This window comes from Bufo bufo, chromosome 4 (genome assembly GCF_905171765.1).
Source record: "Bufo bufo chromosome 4, aBufBuf1.1, whole genome shotgun sequence".
NCBI classification, from domain to species: domain Eukaryota; kingdom Metazoa; phylum Chordata; class Amphibia; order Anura; family Bufonidae; genus Bufo; species Bufo bufo.
This window is the reverse complement of record NC_053392.1, coordinates 626567727-626586413: the sequence shown is the minus strand read 5'-3', so window position 1 is coordinate 626586413 and position 18687 is coordinate 626567727. Positions and strand designations below refer to the sequence as shown.

General features: G+C 50.0%; 1 protein-coding gene across 1 annotated transcript in view; it reads left to right on the top strand.

Moving 5' to 3' along the window:
- Positions 1-18687, top strand: part of DNAH8 (dynein axonemal heavy chain 8) — a 622089-nt gene that overhangs the window by 97609 nt on the left and 505793 nt on the right. The window contains exons 10-11 of the mRNA XM_040430275.1: positions 1659-1735; positions 3706-3805. Coding sequence (XP_040286209.1) covers positions 1659-1735; positions 3706-3805 — 177 coding nt within the window. The remainder of the gene's footprint in view (positions 1-1658; positions 1736-3705; positions 3806-18687) is intronic.

Genomic DNA, 18687 nt, shown 5'->3' with positions numbered 1-18687 from the left:
AAAATCATACGGACATCTGAATGCAGCCTGACAGGGGGGGGTGATCAATGACAGGGGGGGTGATCAATGACAGGGGGGGTGATCAATGACAGGGGGGTGATCAGGGAGTCTATATGGGGTGATCACCCCCCCCCGGAAGGCTCCAGGGAGACGCCTGTATGTGTTTTGCGGATCCGATCCATCTATCAGTGGATCCGTAAAAATCATGCGGACATCTGAATGGAGCTTTACAGGGGGGTGATCAATGACAGGGGGGTAATCAATGACAGGGGGGTGATCAGGGAGTCTATATGGGGTGATCACCACAGTCATTGATCACGCCCCTGTAAGGCTCCATTCAGACGTCCGTATGCGTTTTGCGGATCCGATCCATCTATCAGTGGATCCGTAAAAATCATGCAGACATCTGAATGGAGCTTTACAGGGGGTTGATCAATGACAGGGGGGGTTATCAATGACAGGGGGGTGATCAGGGAGTCTATATGGGGTGATCACCAAAGTCATTGATCACGCCCCTGTAAGGCTCCATTCAGACGTCCGTATGCGTTTTGCGGATCCGATCCATCCATCAGTGGATCCGTAAAAATCATGCGGACATCTGAATGGAGCTTTACAGGGGGGTGATCAATGACAGGGGGGTAATCAATGACAGGGGGGTGATCAGGGAGTCTATATGGGGTGATCACCACAGTCATTGATCACGCCCCTGTAAGGCTCCATTCAGACGTCCGTATGCGTTTTGCGGATCCGATCCATCTATCAGTGGATCCGTAAAAATCATGCGGACGTCTGAATGGAGCTTTACAGGGTGGTGATCAATGACAGGGGGGTAATCAATGACAGGGGGGTGATCAGGGAGTCTATATGGGGTGATCAGGGGTGATCAAGGGTGAATAAGGGGTTAATAAGTGACGGGGGGGAGTGTAGTGTAGTGGTGCTTGGTGCAACATATTACTGAGCTACCTGTGTCCTCTGGTGGTCGATCCAAACAAAGGGGACCACCAGAGGACCAGGTAGCAGGTATATTAGACACTGTTATCAAAACAGCGTCTAATATACCTGTTAAGGGTTAAAAAAATCACATCTCCAGCCTGCCAGCGAACGATCGCCGCTGGCAGGCTGGAGATCCACTCTCTTACCTTCCGTTCCTGTGTGCGTGCGCGCCTGTATGCGCGCGTTCACAGGAAATCTCGGCCATCGCGAGAGGACGCATATATGCGTGACTCTGCGCAGGGCTGCCACCTCCGGAACACGATCCTGCGTTAGGCGGTCCGGAGGTGGTTAAAGGCATGTGGTCCTAAAATGTGGATCAGCTGAAAAACAGCCTGTTTCAGTTTATTCGTTGTTTTCATTAAATTGAATGCTCAAAAAATGTCTTGTCTCACTCCCATTTCTTCTTGTTGCATGGTGAAGCTTTACTTGGAACCTTGTTATGATCCAGCCATGCTACATAGGATTTTTGGCCATTTTTCAAGTGGTCTTAAACTTTTGATCAGGACTGTATAATATTTATTATTTCTCTCTGATATGTTCTGTCACTTTGTGCTTTGACAAGATGTCGTATTCACATTAAAGGATGTTAATACACATTAAAGTGTAGAATCTTCCATGACATTTCTCATGTGGAGTGTATGATAATGTATTATCTGATTGATTAGGAGCAGATGCAGGGCTTTATGAGGAACTGCATTGGAAGAGTCACATCTCCACAAGAAGCCATTCAGGTCCTTCACAGGTAAGCCTCGAGCACGGAAGAAATGTGTATTCCTGGGGATCTCTCTATACTTCTTACTATGTGTTGTCACCCAGCAAGCCTGCATCTCTGTGTACGCTCATTACTGTAACATATGGCAGAGTGTACCACAACTAATAGAGAGGATATGAATGGATCCTGTATTGCCTAGAAGCCTATACTGGTTCAACAAGAATATGATAATACCGACTTCTGTTCTGCTGTATCAGCAGAGTTGTATGTAGAAGTTCCAGATCAGTTTCTACAATGGCATTGTCCAGTTTACATCTAGTAATAGCTTTTCTTTGCAATAAGCATTATGCAGTATTAGTCTATCATAATACACATTATTAAAATGCAAAAAAAAATGTCAAACTAATTTTCCTTTAAACTAGTCTGTATTTGTCAATATTTCTACAATGATGCATTTTCTTGTATAAAAAATATTTCTTAAGATTGTTATCCTTCTAAGATATGGAGCGCATTTACACTCAGTGTCAGATCCACAGTGACCATAGGTGTAACACCGCCAGCCTGCTCTTTATTTACACCAGTAACTTGTCTAGTATTGTGTAGGTCCCACCTTTGTCAGCACTAGGCCTCTTTCAGATGAGCGAGTTGCATAATGCGGACTCGCAGCGTGAGTATAAGACTGCTCCCGTCCTGAACTTCCAGCACTGACGGGGTCGCATAGCATTATATTGATTTATGATGCTATGACATAATGCTGTCAGTGTTATCCAAAGCATTCCAGATCTCTAAAGGTTACATAACATCATAAATCAATATAATGCTATGCGCACCCCGGCAGAGCTCTGGAGTTCCGGAACGGGAGCTGTCTTATACTCCCGCTCGTCTGAAAGTGGCCTTAGTGTATGTTCACATGAAATGGTTGAGGTGCGGTTAAAGCTGCAAAGGAATTACCACAATGTGCCTTTTGATGCAGTTGCATTTTTTACAGGTGAAACATGTTAAGTAAATGTGTTTAACCTGAAGATGCCGCAACCTCAATGAAAACCACATCATAACCTTACAGCTCTGAAACATCAAAGCTTTGTCTCCACAAGACGTCGGAGATGTCCCTTGGTATTAGGCACATTAGCAGCAGATCCTGTGTTTGGTGCGGCCTCCACGGATCCCACTTGTGTTTTCAGCACATCCCACAGATGACGAGTGGATAGAGATCTGGGAGTTTGTCTTTACTTATAACACAGGATAAGGGCTCATTTACACAACCGTATGAATGGGTCCGCATCTGTTCCGCAATTTTGCGGAACAGGTGCGGATCCATTCATTTCAGTGGGGCCGCAAAAGATGCGGACAGCACACGGTTGTTCTGTTCTTCAGCCCCGCAATCGCGGACAAGAATAGGCATTTTTATAATGGGCCACCCGTTCCGTTCTGAAAATTGAGGAAGGCACACGGGCAGCATCCGTATTTTGCGGATCACAAAACACGGCGCGGTCGTCTGAATGCTCCCTAACTGAAATATTAACCCTTAATGACCAGCATGTTTACTACTAAATGACCAGACACTTTTTAGCCATTTTTGTTCATAACACATATGGATTTTTTTTTAATACCTTTTTTTATTAAAACTGAACTTCCGGGCCATAATAGAACAGTCCTATCCTTGTCTGTAATGCAGACAAGAAAAAGGTGTGCTCTATATTTTTGCCAATGGCACGGAATGGTCATACGGATGCGGACAGCACACAGTGTGTTATCCGCGTCTTTTGCGGCCCGTTGAAGTGAATGGGTCCACATCCGTCCCGCAAAAAATGCAGATTGGATGGGAGCAGGACTGTTATATTAGCACTCATCTTTACATTGATCACAGGTTATTTGGCACTGAACATTGCCTGCCCCATACACAGAGGTGATCTGTCAGTGCATGTGAGGCTGTATCATTGCATTCTAGCATACTGACACTACCTTATGGTTCCCACCTTGTTTTTTTATTTTAATTTTAGGTTTGGAAAGTTAAACATCCCGTGCTTGAATTCTGAAATTCCGAATACCACTAAATGTATTCTTCAGCGTTACATGGAGATGCTTCAGTCCACTAAAATGGTATGTCAGTCACATAATCTAAGTGTTACCCATGTCTGGCACTTTGTTTTGTATATCATATGTGTATTCTCACTTATGCTTCACTCTTACATCGTAACCCTGCATTAAAGGGGTCCTCTCACTTCATCAAATGGCATTTATCATGTAGAGAAAGTTAATACAAGACACTTACTAATGTATTGCTCTTATCCATATTGCCTCCTCTGCTGGCTGAATTCATTTTTCCATAACACTATACACTGCTCGATTCCAGGGGTTACAACTGACCTGCAATTCACCAGCGGTAGCCGTGCTTGCACACTATAGGAAAAAGCGGTTCCCTTTCTTGGTGGCTTGGCACATAGGACGGCATTTTTTCCTATTGTGGCCGCGGCCACGGTCAGTAAGGTGACAGGAGGGGGCTAGACAGTGGCTGGGGTGTGCCTGGAGCCACGGAACGTGGGCCTGCCTAAAAGAGGGCCAACCCTAGAGAGAGTAGAAAAAGGGGGGGGGGAACGGGTGGGTGAAGTGCTGGTCGGCGGGCGCGGTGATGGTGAGCTGTACGAGGGGGCTTAAGTAAGGGGACCTGGCCCCTCCCACAATAACAGGCTGCATGCAGCCTTAACTATTTGTGGCCGCGGCCACGGTCAGTAAGGTGACAGGAGGGGGCTAGACAGTGGCTGGGGTGTGCCTGGAGCCACGGAACGTGGGCCTGCCTAAAAGAGGGCCAAAAAGACACCAGGTAGGAGAAGTGCTGCTGTTTAATGCATGTGGAACAGGGTTACAAAACCAAGGAACGGAATACCTGCCGGGTTTCAGTCAGCGGATCCGGGATGTACCGGGAAAAACAAGCAGATCTCCACCTACCCATGTGACGGATGACGTGCGGAGGCGTCCCGTGCTTGGAAGCCGCTGAAGCCGCTCCGATGCGGAACGAATGTCCTGATATGGTTTTGGGGTCCACCCCCAACCCTGCGACCAGGGATCTGATGTGGGAGACAAACTGTGACGTGGATAGGGGTTTCCCTTGGAATGGCAGCAACGGAGACTCTGGATCTGGAGATGGTGTGGAACCCAGGAGATGTTGGAGTACCACCACCGGACACCAGGCGTTCCCGGACTTGAAGAACCGGATCAGTATGGGAGGACCGGTTTGGGACGTCTTGGTGGAAGGCAGGCTTAATACCAGATGATCCTGGCTCCAGGATAGCTGCTTCTTTTTCAGGAAGATCGTCTTCAGGGAAGCAACTGAAAATTCTCCTGGACGAAGGAAGCCGTAGAAGCTTAGGTACATGGCGGCTTTGATGACCAGACTAGTGAAATGGCCAAAGGGATTGCCATCTAGGGATGCAGACAGCTGCCTAAACAGCTCACCGGAGACCGGCCGACGGGACGGGTTGGAGTCTTTACTGTTTTTCTCAATGCCCCTGAGCGTGGCCTTGACGGCTTGGGATGTGAACGCCGCGCGTACTTCAGGGTTCTGAAGGGCTAAGAAATGCTGTGCCCCGGCCAGGTACAAACGGATGGTGCTGGGTGCCAGCTTGAGGTTGACATGGCAATGGGCCATGAAAGCCATGATGTACGCAATGAAGGACATATCCAGTTGGGGATGGTCCCTGGAAAACTTCTGGAAGTGGTTCCAACCTGTGCCGTAGTTGCGAGCCGTGTTGACCGAAAGGGATCGGTGCCTGAGGTCCTCGGCGGTTGCCAGCAGAGACCTCAGTCCAACATCAGGTCGCTGAAGCCGGGAATCCGGGCCCCGGTCCGGTCTGCTTCTGGACATACCTGAAAGAAGGTGTGAAAATTGAACCTCGATAAGGCATCGCCGCCGTGTTGCTGGCACCTGGGATATGGGAACATGAAAAATGAAAGTTATGGGTCATGGCTAGCCAGACCAGTTTGCGCAACAAGGACATGACCCTGGCCGACTTAGCTCGGCCTTTGGAGATGATGTCCACCAGGTCCTGACTGTCAGATATAAACATGACGCTGGAATTCGCCCAGAGATGACCCCAGACGGATGCGGCCGCCACGATGGGGTAACATTCCAGGAACGGTGATGAGCTGAGGGACTGAGGGTCGGAACTGACCTGAGGAGGCCATGGGCCAGCCAGCCACTGGGACCCGAAGATGGCCGCGAAACCCCGGGATGCTGCGGCATCAGCAAACACCCTGGTAGATGACTGGGACCATGAGGGGACAAACAGGCTGACCCCGTTCCAAGATAACAGAAAGCTGTCCCACATGCGCAAATCTGCCATGGCAGCCCTGTCCAAGTGGACAATGCTGCTGGGTTCGGAGGCTGAGGGAAGGAGCGAGAGCAGCCGGGAAATAAAAGCCCTGCCCTGGGGCATGACCCTTAAGGCAAAGTTCAGCCGACCCAGGATGGACTGTAGCTCGACCTTGGTCACCTGGGAAGAGGTGATGGCCCTGGCCACGACTTCCCGTATCTGGGACAGCTTTGCCTCCGGAAGCCTGGCTTCCATTCTGTCTGAGTCCAGGACAATACCCAGGAAGGTGATGGAAGTGACCGGCCCCGCGGTCTTTCCCTGCGAAATAGGGATGGCAAGGGCGGCAAAGATCTCCAGGAGGGAGAGCAGCCCGGATGGCCGACATAGCGGAGGTTCTATGAGGAGGAAGTCGTCCAGGTAATGTATGACCGCTGGGGCGCTGCCGTGGTGGATCAGGATCCAGTGCAGGGCCTGCGCCAATTGGTCGAATAACCACGGGCTGCTTTTTGAGCCGAAGGTCAACCTGTTGGCAAAATAGAACCTGCCCTCCCACCTGATGCCATAGAACTGCCAAAGGTGAGGGGCGATGGGCAGCAGTTTGAAGGCGTCCGCTATGTCAGTTTTAGACAACCAGGCGCCTTTCCCGGCGCTAAGGATGAGGGCAATGGCTTCGTCTATGGACGCATAGGTCATGGAAAATTCTTCAGAAGGGATGAGCGAATTGATGCTGGGGATGACGGAATCATGGGGGGCGGAGAGATCGTAAATCAAACGTTTTTTATTCGAATCTTTTTTAGACACGATGCCTATGGGGCTGATCCGCCAGCGGGAGAAAGGAACCTGGTTGAAAGGGCCCAGGAGGAACCCTTTCTCCACCTCCGAATTCAGGAGTTCCTGTACAGCGGTGGGATCTGACCTGGCTGACTGCAGATTGTCGCACTCCCAGTTGGAATGGGGTAGTGCCACCAACCCTGTGTCAAACCCGGAGCAGAGGCCAGTGACCAGGAAGTCCACGAACCCTGGCACCGGATGGTCCCGTAACAGGAGAGCCAGGAGGTCGATGTCGCAGTCGGCTAGTCATAGGCGCTTGTACGCCTTCTTGGGACATGTGGACCTGGGGTGAGCCCTGAAGCAAATGGAGCAGATGTGCAGAGCCCTGCAACCGCTAAACAGACAGGAACCAAAGTTGAAGTTATTGCAAACTTGACTGTTGCCCAGGTAGACAATGGGTCTACCCAACTTATCGGTGGTGGAGGGACTGCGGGGGACCCCAGAGGGGCCTGGAATAGCCTTGTCTGGTTGGGCCGTGGCCGTTTGAGGACACCACTCGGTGGAGTGGAAAATCGACTGGCAGGTCGAACAAGCGGGGGCCCGGAGACCGGCGAAATGCTGGCAGAACAACTCCATGTCCAGCATGGCCCAGTTGACGGAGAACTGAAACTGGGCAAGCGCGGCGGCGGCCTTGGCTGAAAAGGAGCGGTGGTAATCATAGAACGCCGTGCCGCCGTACTTGTGCCCAAGTCCCGTGACCCTGTGTAGATATGTGTCCAGCTCCTCCCGGCGGGCCGGGAAAGCGGAGCAGAGCACGTCTCTAAACAGGCCGAAGGCCAAAACAAACTCGACGACAGAGAGCTTGCGGTTGAGATGTCCATCCTTGGCCCGAAGGACCACCGAGACCTCCCCGCAGTCAAAAGTCTTGTTGTCTGCGGCATCGTGGGACGCAATCAGGATGGACGCGAGATTCACGTCCTTGCCCGCCAAGATGTCCCTCCTGATATGGTCCGGCACCAAATGCGCAGGAGCCACCACCGGAGCAGCCGGGGACGTACCTGGAGCCGGAAGCAGGGATAGCGGGGGATCGGTGACGGGGACCACTGCCTGGGATGACGCTGGTGTCCTGGACTCCAAGTCCACCACCCTGGTCCTGATGTCGGCAACGGACGAGATGAGCGAATCCAAGGAGGCCTGTAACAGCACCAGGGACTGCTGGATGGCAGGGGGTGGATCTTCTCTTGCAGGAGGGCTGGGCTCGGTCATCAATAGCCGGTATAGCTCGGCCTTCCTGGCTGAGGCTGGGTGCCTGATACCTCTCTTGGCCAACTCCGCAATGAGCCTCGGCACGGTCCATCTTCGGAGGGCAACAGGGCCACCTTGGCTGGAGACCGAAGTACCCGGGAGGGACAAAGTGTCGTCGACATCAGAGACCTGCGACATAGCTTCAAGATAGTGGAGACCTTGCAATACCTGGAATTAGAGACAACAATATGGCAGCTGGAGAGGTCCTGGGGACGAGTACCCTGACTGCTGAGGACGAGGGCGAACATAATTGAGGACGTACCTGAGAGCGTGGAATCAACACCCTTGCCTTACCGTCTGCGGATTAACGGGAACGACCCGGCTGGCCCTGAGGACTGGAAAAGTTAGGAGCGACGTGAGAAAATTGCAGCGCAGGACCTGAAAACCAATGCTGATGCGTGCGGACACACCGCTGTGTCGGCTGCTAATGGCAACAGGGAGACGTGGATAAAACATGAACCAGGAAAAAGTGGAGTTCCAGGACGGGCGGTGAGGAGTGACCTGAACGTTTCAGGTTGGGGACGCGAGCAAGTTGCCTGGGTGCTGCAAGATGCGTGGGGACTGGGAGACACCTGTCGCACCGACTGACTACCCTAAAGGTGGCTGCCCCCGTGCGCTAACGAGACCAGGAACGACCCTGACGCCAAAGTGACAGCGGACGGGGGAGACACCCGAACGCATCAGGGCACCCGGCAGGGAAGAGACCTGAACGTCGCAGGCTGGATGGATAGAGGAGACACCTGAACGTTTCAGGGTGCTGGGACAGAGAAGCCACCTGAACGCCTCAGGCTAGGATGGACAGAGAAGACACCAGAGCGCTTCAGGGTACCTGGACAGTGAAGACACCTGACTGACTCAGGCAGAAATGTGCAGAGAAGACACCTGAACGCTTCAGGGTACCTGGACAGAGAAGACACCTGAACGCCTCAGGCCAGATGGACAGAGAAGACACCTGAACGCTTCAGGGTCCCTGGACAGAGAAGACACCTGAACGCCTCAGGCCAAGATGGACAGAGAAGACACCTGAACGCTTCAGGGTCCCTGGACAGAGAAGACACCTGAACGCCTCAGGCCAAGATGGACAGAGAAGACACCTGAACGCTTCAGGGTACCTGGACAGAGAAGACACCTGACTGACTCAGGCAGGAATGTGCAGAGAAGACACCTGAACGCTTCAGGGTACCTGGGCAGAGAAGGACCAGAACGCCTCCGGTTTAAGAAGGACAGAGAAGATGCCTGAACGTCTCAGGTTGAGTGAGGAAGAAAACATCCCTGCTTGCCTCCGTGGAGGCAACCCGGGATATGGGTGGGAGGAACTGCGGGGAGCAGCCCAGGATTACCTACCTGAACACCCTCAAGCTTGCGAATACCCGCGAGTTGGCCGGCAGCGACCTTCTGCGGACATGAACCTGACGTCAGGAAGTCGCGAAAAAACTCGTCGGGGACCACGAACGCTACTGGCACCTGGGAAAGGAACATGCATGTGAAAAATTGGGGAGCCACAAGGGTCGGAGCCCCCGTGGGACCGGCTCGGAGGCCGTGGGTTGGCAGGGGCGTGCGCAGGCCTGAAAGGCCACGGGTCCCCCCTGGGTGGGCGTGGAGGAGTCTGTGGTCCGTGCCAACCTGGCGGAGCGGGTGGCCTGGAGGTGGAACCCAGGAGCCAGGCACGGCGAGCTGGATGGAGCCAGGAGAGACGTGAAGGGGGCGGACCATTAATTACCCAACAGCGCCACTTCAACGTGATGGGCAATTAATGCGTGTCAGGACCACAGACCGGCCAGAGTGGCGGATATGACCTGAAGCTGCATCTGCCAGCCCTGCTATGTTGACACCAAATGGGCGTGGCTTAGCCAACCTGCACGAATACAGGCTGGCCACCATAACAACCATGGGCTGGCAGAAGGCACGGGCGGTCGGCTGACTAATGTACCCCTGCACGAGCATGCAGCTGTATGTAACAGACCCCCCGAGTGTGTGTGCACCGTGGATGCTGGAAAGGCCTGCACTCTGGGGCACGGGAGTGTGGCAAGCAAGAACGGCCATGACAGGAGCGTGGGAGGCAGGAGCGGCCGTGAGCGGGGCTCCCCCTCTGTCCACTACCCCTACGGCCAGCGTGCAGGACTTGATGCGGCAGCCGGCCCGGTAGCCGGCTGCGCATGCGCCCGACCTCTCGCGAGAGGACGGACGCGACACGACGGCGGTGGAGGGAGCTCACGGGGCCGGAGGCGGTGAGGGGGAGCGGGCCTGCGGGCGACCTCGGTCCCGAAGTCGGTCGGACGGACCGGAGACACCGGCGGGAGGCAGGAGGCGTGCGGCGCTACTTACCTGGGGAGGCGTGCTTACCGGAAGTGACGTGAGTCACAGGAAGTGCTGGTCGGCGGGCGCGGTGATGGTGAGCTGTACGAGGGGGCTTAAGTAAGGGGACCTGGCCCCTCCCACAATAACAGGCTGCATGCAGCCTTAACTATTAGTGTGCAAACACGACCGACCACTACTTCTGGATTGTAAGGTGGTCATAACCCCTGGAAATGAGCAGCATATAATGTGATAGAAAAATGAATCCAGCCAGCAAAGGAAGCAACATGGATAATCACAATACATTAGTAAGTGGCTTGTATTAACTTTCTCTACTTAATAAATGCCATTTGCTGAAGTGAGATGACACCTTTAAATATACTCATCTATGTCAGGGCCTTAACAAGAAATCATGGGCTCTTCATGTGGAGACGGAATTGGGGCCACAATTAGTTATGCCCATCCCCAGCAACTTGGGGTGCTTGAAGCGTTGTGTAGTTAATATTACTGATGATAATTGTTTCTTCCAACTCACTGTTGTCCCTTGTATCTTTTCCTACTCCCCTGATACCACCACCCTAATGCTGCCAGAATAGAAGCCGCTCTAATGGTCCCTTTACCAGGACTGATTTAGCAGGCAATTTTCAGGAACAAAGAAAACATTCACAGTAATTGCCTGATCGCTGTAGCTGACGAACACTTGTCCTCATACTGTTTCATGGTTTCTGGGCAGCAGATCTATGCTGACACAGGACAATCTGCTGAAACAATGATATTAGGTGTTGTCAGAATGTTTATACTGCTCTGATACAGTTTTCTGTTTATGAAAACAAGCAAGGATATGTAATGTAGGAGATGCCAACTAATTTCCACAAATCAAAAATTTTGTAGAAGAATTCATTATCTGCGCTGAGTTAAAGACAAGAGGGAAACAATTGTATGCAAAATATATATATTTATTTATAAACAATCAGTATAAAATAATAAAATATAAAATTGGTGACATACAAAGAATAATGATCAACTAAGGGCTCTTTCACATCTGCGTTCTTTTCTTCCGGCATAGAGTTCCGTCGTCGGGGCTCTATGCCGGAAGAATCCTGATCAGTTTTATCCTAATGCATTCTGAATGGAGAGAAATCCGTTCAGGATGCATCAGGATGTCTTCAGTTCCGGAACGGAACGTTTTTTGGCCGGAGAAAATACCGCAGCATGCTGCGCTTTTTGCTCCGGCCAAAAATCCTGAAGACTTGCCGCAAGGCCGGATCCGGAATTAATGCCCATTGAAAGGCATTGATCCGGATCCGGCCTTAAGCTAAACGTCGTTTTGGCGCATTGCCGGACCCGACATTTAGCTTTTTCAGAGTGGTAACCATGGCTGCCGGGATGCTAAAGTCCTGGCAGCCATGGTAAAGTGTAGCGGGGAGCGGGGGAGCAGTATACTTACCGTCTGTGGGCCGCCCTTTCCGTTCTGCAAATTCTGGAAGGCACACGGGCGACTTCCGTTTTTTGCCGATCCGCGGTTTGCGGACCGCAAAAAACGGAACGGTCGTGTGCATGAGGCCTAAGGAAACAAAAGGCTCAGAATTGACACGTGACTTCTTCCAGCCAACGGATATTATTCAAATTAAAGATAAACTTCCATCAATCTAAATTAACATATATATATATATATATTAGACAGACCATTAACTAAAACTGAAATCAGTTTTCTGGAGATTATACAAATGTATATATTAAATTTACGGTGTATACCGTATTTTTCGCCCGATAAGACGTACTTCCCCCCCCCCAAAAGTGGGGGAAAAGTGCACCTGTGTCTTATGGGGCGAATGCTGGCAATTTACATCGCAGACTGCGGTGTATTAGTGAGGAGGGTCCGTAGTAGGCCGGGAGAGCGGCGGGTAGTGCAGGCAGTGCAGGCACTGTACTCTGGCCCGCCGCTCAGTATGTACTGTATTATACGTAGTGTTAATCATAATATCTAAATTGCGCTCCCCCTGCTCCCCATCTGTACCGTACTTACCGGTACATGTCACCCTCCTGTAGTAAGCGCTAGCAGGCAGGGCGGGCTGCAGGCGGCCGTAACTCACTGAGGTCACGTGCCTGCTCCGCCTACTTTATGAATGAAGCAGGTGGAGCAGGCACGTGACCTCAGTGAGTTACGGCCGGCTGCAGCCCGCCCTGCCTGCTAGCGCTTACTACAGGAGACGAGTGTGACATGTATCGGTAAGTACGGTGCAGATGGGGAGCAGGGGGAGCGCAGTTTAGATATTATGATTAACACTAGGTATAATACAGTACATACTGAGCGGCGGTGCCAGAGTACAGTGCCTGCACTGCCCCGCCGCTCTCCCCGCCTGCTACAGCCCCTCCTTAGGGATCTATGGATGGGATAATGATGGGGGGGTGGTCTGTGGATGGCATTATGATGGTGGGGGGGATCTGTGGATGGCATTATGATGGTGGGGGGATCTGTGGATGGCATTATGATGGTGGGGGGATCTGTGGATGGCATTCTGATGGTGGGGGGATCTGTGGATGGCATTATGATGATCGGGGGATCTGTGGATGGCATTATGATGGTGGGGGGATCTGTGGATGGCATTATGATGGTGGGGGGGATCTGTGGATGGCATTATGATGGTGGGGGGGATCTGTGGATGGCATTATGATGGTGGGGGGGATCTGTGGATGGCATTATGATGGTGGGGGGGATCTATGGATGGCATTATGATGGTGGGGGGGATCTGTGGATGGCACTGTTATGGGGTAGTGAATCTGTGGATGACACTGCTATATGTGTCATCCACAGATCCCCCCCATAACAGTCCCATCCACAGATCCCCCCCATCATAATGCCATCCACAGATCCCCCCCACCATCATAATGCCATCCACAGATCCCCCCCCACTATCATAATGCCATCCACAGCTCCCCCCATAACAGTGCCATCCACAGATCCCCCACATAACAGTGCCATCCACAAATCCCCCACTCCATAACAGTGCATCATCCACAGATCCCCCATAATAGTGTCATGCACAGACCGCCATTAGTTCAAACCCACCAAAAGCACACCTTTTGGTTAAAATATATATTTTTTTATTATTTTCCTCCTCAAAAACCTAGGTGCGTCTTATGGGCCGGTGCGTCTTATAGGGCGAAAAATACGGTATTTATCTCCCAAGATTGATCAACATAATTTGTACTGCAGCTAAAATTATCTCAAATCAATCTAGATCCTAAGAATAATATGGTCTATCCGAATATACATATATATATATATATATAGCAAACAGGAAATAGTAGCAGCACACCACTATATGCACTAAGATTGAGTAAACAGGTGAATATGTGAACAGGGTCAAATACATGACGCCACAAAGTATAGTAGTATATAGTCACTGCAAAGGCAGTGGAGAAGTTCTTAGCGCATATTATTGATCAAAAATATGTCGGGCCCACCTACCAGACGGCAAGGTAGCTTCTCATCAGGTGGGGACCTACTCTAACATGGAGGGTCCAGCTCCATTGTTTCTCTGATTAAAAGCACCAAGGGGTGGGGGATGGGCGAGGAGTGCAAAGTTCCACAGAGGATGCCCAGTCCTCTATATTATATATAAACCAAGCAATAGAACAGCACCTCCTAAGTTAAAACGCAGGTGCAAGCTACCTGGCAATAATACAGCAAACAGGAAATAGTAGCAGCACACCACTATATGCACTAAGATTGAGTAAACAGGTGAATATGTGAACAGGGTCAAATACATGACGCCACAAAGTATAGTAGTATATAGTCACTGCAAAGGCAGTGGAGAAGTTCTTAGCGCATATTATTGATCAAAAATATGTCGGGCCCACCTACCAGACGGCAAGGTAGCTTCTCATCAGGTGGGGACCTACTCTAACATGGAGGGTCCAGCTCCATTGTTTCTCTGATTAAAAGCACCAAGGGGTGGGGGATGGGCGAGGAGTGCAAAGTTCCACAGAGGATGCCCAGTCCTCTATATTATATATAAACCAAGCAATAGAACAGCACCTCCTAAGTTAAAACGCAGGTGCAAGCTACCTGGCAATAATATATATATATATGGCTAATTAATTGCCTAATATAAAGATATACATTTATACTATACCAGCCAATTAGAATTTTTTTCTCTGAAAGAAGTCAGCGGTCACAGTTCAGAAACAAGGGATGGTCAAGTTCTCTTTCTCCCTTGTCTTTGATGGATCGACCCCCCCCCCCCCTTGTTTGCTCCTGCTATTTTTTAAGCCCCCCATGGAATGTGGGTTGGTTTGGTCTTTCACGTGACTAATGACATCATAGTGCATCAATTTACTACGTATCACTCACCAATACCACAAGGGGACACTAGTGTTCTATGTGACAGTTTGTGTAATTACACTTAATTCTAATATTTTCTAAAGATCTAGTAGAAAGATTACCTTTGACCTACGCTTTGGACAAAGCCCTAAATATAGGAAAAAGGGACATTAATGGATACTAACTGTCAGACATATAGTCTGCTTATAGATTGACTACTTTAAAACTATCTACCAAAGCACTTCATTTTCTTTCTCCACATACTTTAAAATGAGTTAATTAGTTCACACACTAGCCTTTTACACTTAACAAAAATGTATTTCAAAAATATAAAACTCCTCTGCTAAAATACATACTAATAGCTTTCCATGGGTACACTTAAAGGATAACTATATATTATATCGTATATATTTTTTTTTGAGTATTGGATTGTGGTGATTAATATCACCTTGGTGGCCCTATTTAAACTTTTCACTGTGTATTCAATTACCCCTTAATTCCACATTTTTGTTCCCTGTACTGCCTACTTTTACCTGTGCTTAAAATAGGGTTGCTAGGCATGGTCTGTCTATCTGTTGAAGGACGGAGGACGCAGAAGCAGGCTGCATGCAAGGTCAGATTACTGACAGCCAGGGACTGTAAGTAAATGATTAAAGCCATGTCCTCCCCAGCAGCTGATAACAGTGCCTGGGCTGTGTGCACTTCTCCCTGTCCCTGCGCTTGGCAGACGCTCCCTCACTCAGCAGAGCTGGACAAAGCAGGGTCAAAGCAGCGCAGACCAGGGAAGGGAGATCTGCCGTCTGCTCAGTGTATAAATGAAAGTAACATGTGGTAAGAGGACCCCTTTGAGCTGCAGGAGATTAACCCTTTAGGGGGAGGGCTCTGGTTACTGACACTTTTGGGGGGCTATTGTTACTGGCTAGTGAGGGCAGGCGGGATTAGCCTCAGGGTGAGGGCAGTGGCGGCCATCTTAACTGAATGGTGAAACTGCAGTTTTATGCAGACTGGTTGCTAAGGGCTGAATCTTATTAAATATGGGGTAAGTCAGTCTAATAGTAACTGATTCTGGAATATCATGTTATTAGTAACTACATATATGAAAATTGAAATTAGGGTCTAAATGTGACAGTTATCCTTTAAACAATATATAATGAATATAGTTTGGATATGATACAAGTACTTATCTATATTTTACTTCAGTTAGTCAATAAAACAAGCATATAAATGTTGCATATAATATCGTAATATAATTACATTATTGCCATTATGATCACTACAATGAATAGTAAAATTACATCAGGCAACTTTTCAATAAGCCTCTTTTCTATTCATTGAGAGAGAAAAAAAATCTTTAGAATATTCCATGCCTTGTTCATTATCCTTTGTAAAGGAATGAAGTATCTTTATGGTACCTGACTGAGACCCCCCACATTTTGACATGAGAATGTTTATGTTAAGATTCTTGACTCTTCTCTATAGGTCTTTGTCCAAAAAGAATAAACTCGCATTGACCTTCTATCAAGCAGACAAAATTGTTACCACAATGCCCATATACCAATCTGTAAAGCAAGATGTATAGGCCTTAAAAAACTTGATTCCTTTCTGCCTAATATTTCTGACAGTGCCAAAAGACATGATCACCCAATGAACCAGCATTTGCTCATTCATTGGGTAATTACCGGTACCTTCTACACAGGTCACTTATCTGGAACCAGCGTTTCTACAAACACTCATCCCCATATAACTGTCATTATTGTGGGTTCGTATAAAAGTACCATTATAGGTGTCTGTCAAACAGGGGATTTCATTTAACTAGGTGAAGGGTGCTAACATTATCTCACTATATGTTGTCTATAAAGAGTCTCTGCCAGCAGGATCAACTGTATTAAGCAGGCATAATTCCTAGTAGGGCTTTTATTAAGCAGATCCATAGTACAGTTATTCAACATCCCTTATTTTGAAGATTATGAAAATCAGGGCTTAAATGTACCCAGGGCAGGCTTTAACTACTTGATGCACCTTAGCTCGTTCACTCGGTGCACTAGACACTCCCTGCATCCACTTGATTGACAGGTCTAGGCATCAAAAGCATCTCCTCTTCTGACGCTGTGATCCAGTGGTGTACTTCGCACATGAGCAGTAGTCTTCTGTACGGTGGGACAGGGAGAATCAGATTTACTTCACATGTGCCAAGGGTGCGGCTTAAGGTATGAAAGGTATGTTTCTCGCTCATATCATTGGGGGACACAGGACCGTGGGTATAGCTTGCTGCTGCCACTAGGAGGCGACACTAGGCTGAAAACTGTTAGCTCCTCCCCTGAAGGCTATACCGCCTCCAGCCTGGAGAGAGCATTTCAGTTTTTAGCTTAGTGTAGTAGGAGGCAGACCTCCCTGCTTCCCACCAGCAATAGGGCCACCTACTCACCAGCCCTACCCTGCCCGGACCCCTGATGCCTCTGCCAGCGGTCGTTAGGTGGCCCTGCTGGCACGACATCTAAGGGCGAAGTCCACAGAAGACAGGTGAGTATTACTCCCCTCTCTCCCTCCCTTAGCTCCTCACCCCTGTCTGCTGGGTAGCGATCTCCCTCCTGCATCCTCAGCAATCCTCAGCGGCGGTGGTACGGCACTGCGGGGGTTAATGTCGGCAGCATCGCGGCTGCAGCGGCTCTGCTACTACAAGGAGAGCGGTCAGATCTCTCTCTCTTCAGCGCTCTTCCTCTCCACTCCACTTCTTAAGTCTCCAGGCATCTCCTGAGGCAACATGTCCGGAGCTATATTAACCCCTTCCCATCTCATGGCGGCTCCTAGCATGCGAGCAGGGGGGGGCGTGGCTTCTTCCCGGCCATTTCCTCACACGACCCACACGGGGGCGATGCCTATTTCCCCGCGGGGGCGGAGCCTATTTTCCCACTGCGGCACTCCGGAAGACCTCTCCAGCGCTCCGTTGCCACAAGGACACAGGACCTCGGACTTCTAATGGTAGGAGATCACTACCCCCTCCAGCATAGAGAAGCCACACAATGTCAGACCCAGCCAAGACCCCTCCCTAGGCACCCTGCAGGACCACTTATTATGCCTGCACTTCATGTTCTGTTAAATTCCCTCGTGGCCAGTCACTCTCTCTATACTCTGCATGTCAGGCGGCCCCACAGAGCCATCCATCCATATTGTCACAACACACAGGAGTTCAAGACCCCTCTGGCTGTGGAGAACCTGACTGGGCAAGGTCCCTGTCCCGGGCAGTAGAAGACCTCTCCAAAGTCTCCCATTCCACCCTTTCATTACTGGGTCGTTTGGTAGAGAGATCACCCACAGTGCAGCCCTCACCTTTGCAAGGCGCACAAACTAGGAGCAGGCTTACTAGCAAGCGTCCCAGATCAGGTCGTCATTCCTCTTCTGACGCCTCTGCATCCCCTCCCCCTCCCGGTTCCCGATCTAAGACGTCCTCCATTTTAGGTGACGCATCAGATGGTGAGATTGCGGATTCAGATACGGAGATGGACCTGGAGCAGTCTTCCCAGATTGCATCTATGGTAGATAGTCTGATTTCAGCTATCCAGAACACTTTCCAAGTTCAGGAGGAACTCCCCTCCACCAGCCACCAGGGAGTGTCGTTTTTGCATACAAAGCAGACCCCTAGGTCCTTCCCTGTACACAACGACTTTTCCGTTGTTGTCGCAAAGGCTTGGGACCAGCCAGGTTTGCACTTCATTTTCCCAAAGCGATTAGACTTGCTCTACCCTTTTCCAACTGATTGTGTGGAAAAATGGGCCTCACCTCCGAAGGTAGACCCATCGGTCGCTCGCCTCGCAAAGAACACAACTATTCCGGTGGCGGATGGCTCCTCTCTCCAGGAACCAGTAGATTGGCGCATTGACTCACTATCAAAGTCGGTCTTTGCAGCCAGTGGTTTAGCCTTACGCCCGATCTTCGCATCGGCATGGGTAGCCAAGGCGGTTTCGGAGTGGGCCCTC